Here is a 6,170-nt window from a genome sequence, read left to right on the forward strand (position 1 = left end):
TGGTTGTGAGCCACCATGTGGTTGCTGGGATTTGAACTCTGGACCTTTGGAAGAGCAGTCGGGTGCTCTTACCCACTGAGCCATCTCACCAGCCCCCCAACTGCTTCTTTTTTTGTGTTTTTTTTTGTTTTTTGTTTTTTTTTCGAGACAAGGTTTCTCTGTATAGCCCTGGCTGTCCTGGAACTCACTTTGTAGACCAGCTGGCCTCGAACTCAGAAATCCGCCTGTCTCTGTCTCCCAAGTGCTGGGATTAAAGGCGTGTGCCACCACTGCCCGGCTCCCCAACTGCTTCTTGGTCATGATGTTTGTGCAGGAATAGAAACCCTGACTAAGACAGGTAGAGAGGGTAGCTCCAGTGAGCAGCACTGGAGAGAATGCCCCTGCTCACCTCCAGGGTCCGCACGTGCGCCAGCATCTGGGGAAGTCTCTGAATCTCGTTCTCACTGATGTCAAGGGTCCGCAGGCTCCGCAGCTCCCCGAGGGTGTCAGGAAGCTCCTTCAGCTTGTTCTCTGCAGAGACCCAGATGGCAAACTCAGTGCCCCAGAGCCTCTGGCCGCCCAGGGGATGTGGACTGGGAGGCTGTCACTGCTTATTAGCCAAGCAGCTCAGGACACCTGGCCTTCCCTCCCGGGGCCTCTTCTCTGTAATACAGCACCACTGTCTCCCATCAGTCACAGGATGAGCTGACACTGTGCAGAGGCCAGGGGCAGCAAGAGCACGATGAAGAGCTTGGACCACGGGGAGGCCAGTCCTCTTTGGAGGATGAAAACACTACCCTGGCACCTGGCTAGTCACTTACCTCACTGCAGGGTGGGAGTCCTGAGCAAGTCACTGCTCTGAGCCTCACTTCCCTCATGTTAGCTGGCCATGCCCCATCCTCCACCTGCCTTGAGGACTTGTCAGGCCAGCCACAGTCGTGGGGCCAGCATCAGTCAGAGTGTCCCGAGCCACAAGGAGTGGCTGCAGCAGCACCTCCTTCTGTCTTGCTCATCACTACACCCTGTTCCCGTCACTTAGCTTATTTGTCACTACATTGGCCTGTCTTCTGCCCCACAAGTCTCTGATTCTGCGGGTCATGGAAGTCTTTACAGATATACTGCCTCTGGTTGCCATGGAGACAGAGGGATCTAGCGGGAGGTCAGTCTGGCCTGCAGCGTTGCCCTCACACTCAGTGGCCTGACTCTGGAGCTGCCTGAGGATGGCGTGACAGGGCTTTGTGTCCCCACCTTTTACATTGAGCGTCTGGAGCTGCAGCAGGTTCCCAATAGAGCGAGGGAGATGCGTGAGTTGATTTCTTTCCACGTTCAATACCTAAGAAAGACAACAGTGACATGAGCCCCCCCACGGGACAACAGTGGCATCTGCACACTCAGCCCTGCTCCATCGAGCGCTGAATATGCTTGCAGCAGCCCTGAGAGGGAGGTATAGGTTGCTGTGGTCCCATTTAAGACATGAGAAAACTGAGGTTAAGTCACGTGTCCAAGCCCTTGGACACACTCCTACGTGAGGGCTCAACATCGATACTAATGCAGGATGCCTAGGAATTGCACGAGCCAATGTGGACGGGGAAAGGTGTGAGGGCTCTGGTACGGTTTCTGCTGGTGAGCAATGGGGACGTCTAGCTCAGGGCTAGCCCCAAATCAAGCACTCAGGCAGAGCAGAAGCAGCTATAGACAAAGCATCAGGGAGCCTGGAGTGCCCAGAATCTGTCCTTTTAAAGGAATATTTAAAATGTTCTTTTTTTTTTTTTTTTTTTGGTTTTTTAGAGACAGGGTTTCTCTGTATAGCCCTGGCTGTCCTGGAACTCACTTTGTAGACCAGGCTGGCCTCGAACTCAGAAATCCGCCTGCCTCTGCCTCCCAAGTGCTGGGATTAGTGCGCCACCACGCCCCGGCTTTCTTTCTTTCTTTTTTTTTTAATGTGTATTGCCTACATGTAAGTGCAATATCTGTGTGCACCACTTGTGTGCAATACCTGAAGAGGCCAGAAGAGGGCATTAGAACTTTTGAAACTGGAGTTATAGCCAGTTGTTAGCTGCCATGTAGTTGCTAGGAACCCAACCAGGGTCCTGTGTAAGAGTAGCCAGTGTTCTTCACCACCGAGCCATCTCTACAGTCCCTGGACGGAGGCCCCCTGGGGATTTGTTTTTTGGGGGAGAAGCTAAAGCTATGAAGCCATGAATAGTGTGGAGTACAAGCCAGGTCCTGGAAGATTCTCACAGCCAGGCGGCATCCATGCTGAGCACAGACGGGGCCCACTGAGTGTGGAGTACAAGCCGGGGCCTGGAAGACTGTCACGGCCATGCAGCACCCACACTGCACACAGCTGGGGCCGGGCCCACTGCTGATGGTACATCAGAACCCCCCTTCATTACAGAAGTCTATGCCCTGCAGCCTTACCTGCAGGACTGTCAGCTGCCCCATGTCATCAGGAAGGGCTGTCAGCTGGTTGTCATGGAGATCCAGAACCTACAGAACAAACATGTTAGGCCCCCAAATCCCAGACTCCAGAGCAGCTGACAGGTGATAAGGCCACCTCATACCCTAGCAGTTTGGTGGTGCCCCTTCCTCCTGCCCACCGGTCAGCATCCTATCTCACAGATCTTTTATATATTATTGTTTGTAGTGTTTTGAGAAGGGCTCTCTACATAGCTCTGGCTATCCTGGAACTCACAACTCATACTATAGATCAGGCTGGCCTCAAACTCCGAGACCCACCAGCCTCTGAGTGCTGGGATTAAAGGTGTGCATCACCATACCCAGTTCTTTTTTTTTTTTAAAGACTTATTTATTTATTTTATGTGAGTACACTGTCACTGTCTTCAGACACACCAGAAGAAGGCATCAGATCCCATTACAGATAGCTGTGAGCCACCATGTGGTTGCTGGGAATTGAACTCAGGACCTCTGGAAGACCAGTCAGTGATCTTAACCGCTGAGCCATCTCTCCAGCCCCTGCCCCTTTTTTGAGACAAGGTCTCAGTATGTAGTCCTGGCTGGCCTTGAACTCAGAGATCTGCCTGCCTCTGCTGGGACTAAAGGGATGTGCCAGCACTCCTAGCTCCAGCAGCTCACCAGCTCATAGTTTTCTTTTTTTTTCTTCTGGTTTTTTGAGATAGGGTTTCTCTGTATAGCCCTGGCTGTCCTGGAACTCACTTTGTAGACCAGGCTGGCCTCGAACTCAGAAATCCACCTGCCTCTGCCTCCTGAGTGCTGGGATTAAAGGCGTGTGCCACCACACCCAGCTTCATAGTCTTCTTTTAAGGTTTAGGGCGAGGCTCTTACGATGTAGCCCAGGCTAGATCAATTCTCTGGCCTCAGCCTCTCTGTCAGTCTCAGGATTGCAGATATGCGCTACCATGTCTGGCTTCAGTATTCTCATTTTACTGACTATAAAAATTATGCATGGCCTGGGGTGGGACTCAGAGGCAGAGCGGGTAATCAGCATAGTAAAGGCTTGAGCACAGCCAGTTCTAGGCCAGCCAGGACTGACTGCATAGTGAGACCACTGCTCAACAAAAGAACCATGGAGCCAAAGCTACCCCAACCCCACCTGTGGGAGCTAGCGTGCAGGAGAGTGTGTGTTTTCAGTCTTTACTCCTATGGTAGGACCCACCCTACCAGCTTCACCTCTATACAGAACAATCCAAGGCGGACCTGTATCTATACTATGATCTACCATGTCCAGGAGGGATCCACAGGCAGGAGGGAGCCCATGCTGGTCACTGAGGAGTCAAGTTGCCCTCTCTTTACCAGCCACACACTGTAGTACTTAGAAACACGCACTGACCATTCTTTGGGGACCATCTGCTATAAACTTTAACAGAGAACACTGGGAGGGTGTGGAGGCTCAGCTGCCACCTGGACCCCAGGCCCCAATGCCTGGAGGACGCCCAGTACCTTGATGGTGACAAGGCTCAAGAGGCTGCAGGACTTGGGAAGCAGGGAGGTGAGATGGTTTGTATGGACAATCAACACCTGGGAGGAAAGGGGAAAGAGAGAGAGAGAGAGAGAGAGAGAGAGAGAGAGAGAGAGAGAGAGAGAGAGAGAGAGAGAGAGAGAGAGAGAGAGAGAGAGAGAGAGAGAGAGAGAGATATCAGACTGTAAGAGAGCAGAAGGCAGGAAGGCTAAGGGCCTAAGGGCAAGGTAATTGGCTTGGTAAGGGTGGCCATGTTGTGCTCCTTGAACCTTTGCTTAGTCAGATCCACAATGGGGGAGATGTTAGAGCCCTGGACACTTTTGAACCAGACTCAGAGGGCTGAAAGTCCTAGGGTGAAAGGGAGTCTGGGAGTCTAGATATCATTTGATTCTGAGAAGGGGTCAGCTATCAAGAGCTTAGCCTTTCCTGGTCCATGGAGTAGTAAAGTACCTTTCTGCAAGGGTGGCCATCACAACTAACAAGCTAACTGGCTGAATAGTTAGTGTTTAGCCCAGGCTGTCATGTGATCGTTACTCAGCCTGTGTCAACCATGGCTGTTTTTGTTAGACGTTAACTCCTGCTCTGATGTTTCAGAAGTAAGAATTTTGATGCACTGTAGGCAGGGAGCACGTTTCCAGGCCTGGCGGTGTTCATGTATCCACTTGTCGGCAAACACTTTCATCTCCTTCTAACTGAGGGGGTGGCGGAACCCACTGAGTGTCCTTTCTATTAATGGCACTGGTGGGGGGGGGGGATGAGGGTTCTTCTAAGTCCCATGTGGTTCCCCCAAGCAGACATTTAGCAAGTGAGTTCCTGAACAAGACTGCTCACCTTTTTCTGTAGAACTTTGCACGTTGCAAAAGCCCCAAATGGAATCTAAGATAAGACAAAGACAGGTCAGCACCTTGTCACCTACCAGTGTCTCACCTCTCTCTCTGTGGCGCTGGTGTTGGGAGGTGACTAATGACAGTAAGTCACTGTCTGGGAGAACAGTGCTGAGCTAGGAGAGGACTATGGAAGAGGGGAGCTGGGGGCTGGCTCTGGCCTACCTACTCTGTGGTACCAGGAACCACTGACAGGTGGAGCATCCGCTCTTCCAGCGCCTCAGGCATCTGTAGATGTAGTTTCCCTCCCCCCACTTTCCCTTCCTGGTTAAATGCCAGGCATCTCGAAAGCGTGGTGAACACTGCCACTGCCTTTTGCCTGCAGCTTTCTGTCCTGCCTTTCTCCAGGGTTTTACTATGTAGCCCAGGTTGACCTCAAACTCCCCACCTCTGCCTTGCAAATGGAATGCTGGGAATACAGGTGCGCTCTACCCCACTTGCCTCCCTTTCTAAGTAGGCCCTGACTTTTGCAAGTTATGCCGAGGCCAAAAGATCATCTCAATTCTTTTGGAAAAGAACACAATATAATCTCTTAATTAGTGCTCCTGGATGTGTCTGTGTGCGCACGCTTGCACACAGGTGAGGCAGATGGCGAGCATCTCTTTCCCTACCTTATGCTTTGAGACAGTCTCTCACTGAACATAGTCTGTTCACTCAGCTGGACGGCTGGCTAGCAAGCCCCAGAGAAGCCCTCATGTTCACAGGGCCAGCATTTCATTGGTGGAGCTACCTGCCCGTCTTTTACTTCTGCCATTTTCTTTTTTTGTTTTTTTTGTTTGTTTGTTTGTTTGTTTTGTTTTGTTTTTTTCGAGACAGGGTTTCTCTGTGTAGCCCTGGCTATCCTGGAACTCACTTTGTAGACCAGGCTGGCCTCGAACTCAGAAATCGGCCTGCCTCTGCCTCCCAAGTGCTGGGATTAAAGGCGTGCGCCACCACGCCCGGCTTACTTCTGCCATTTTCAAAGTCTCATGCCGTATCTGTTTTTTCCCCAAGGACCCAAGAAAACAGGACAGATTAAATTCACAGCCTGCGTCATCCTGTTTACCTCAGAGAGCTCACATTTAGAGATGTCGAGAATGTCATCTGCCCCAGCTTCTTTTGCCTGAGGAGAAAAAGGTGTTTTTTAAATGAAATGTTTTTGAGACCGGGTCTCACGTCGCTTCAAACTCATCATGTAGACAACCCTGGTTCCGACTCCTGTCTTCCTGCTGCACTTCCCAAGAACTACCTCTGCACAGCCTCAGGAGAAGGCTTTGGAAAGTCAAGCCTTGAGCCGGGCGTGGTGGCGCACGCCTTTAATCCCAGCACTCGGGAGGCAGAGGCAGGTGGATTTCTGAGTTCGAGGCCAGCCTGGTCTACAAAGTGAG

At 51.5% G+C, this 6,170-nt stretch overlaps 1 protein-coding gene across 7 annotated transcripts in view; it reads right to left on the bottom strand.

The window, feature by feature from the left end:
• Positions 1-6,170, bottom strand: part of Lrsam1 (leucine rich repeat and sterile alpha motif containing 1) — a 38,255-nt gene that overhangs the window by 28,779 nt on the left and 3,306 nt on the right. For all 7 annotated transcript variants that reach the window (XM_029473889.1, XM_021184380.2, XM_029473885.1 and 4 more), the window contains exons 4-9: positions 5,849-5,905; positions 4,751-4,795; positions 3,901-3,978; positions 2,401-2,469; positions 1,228-1,312; positions 389-510 (exon numbers count right to left, since the gene is read on the bottom strand). In XM_029473889.1, the coding sequence (XP_029329749.1) occupies positions 389-510; positions 1,228-1,312; positions 2,401-2,469; positions 3,901-3,978; positions 4,751-4,795; positions 5,849-5,905 (456 nt within the window). The remainder of the gene's footprint in view (positions 1-388; positions 511-1,227; positions 1,313-2,400; positions 2,470-3,900; positions 3,979-4,750; positions 4,796-5,848; positions 5,906-6,170) is intronic.

This window comes from Mus caroli, chromosome 2, assembly GCF_900094665.2.
Source record: "Mus caroli chromosome 2, CAROLI_EIJ_v1.1, whole genome shotgun sequence".
NCBI classification, from domain to species: domain Eukaryota; kingdom Metazoa; phylum Chordata; class Mammalia; order Rodentia; family Muridae; genus Mus; species Mus caroli.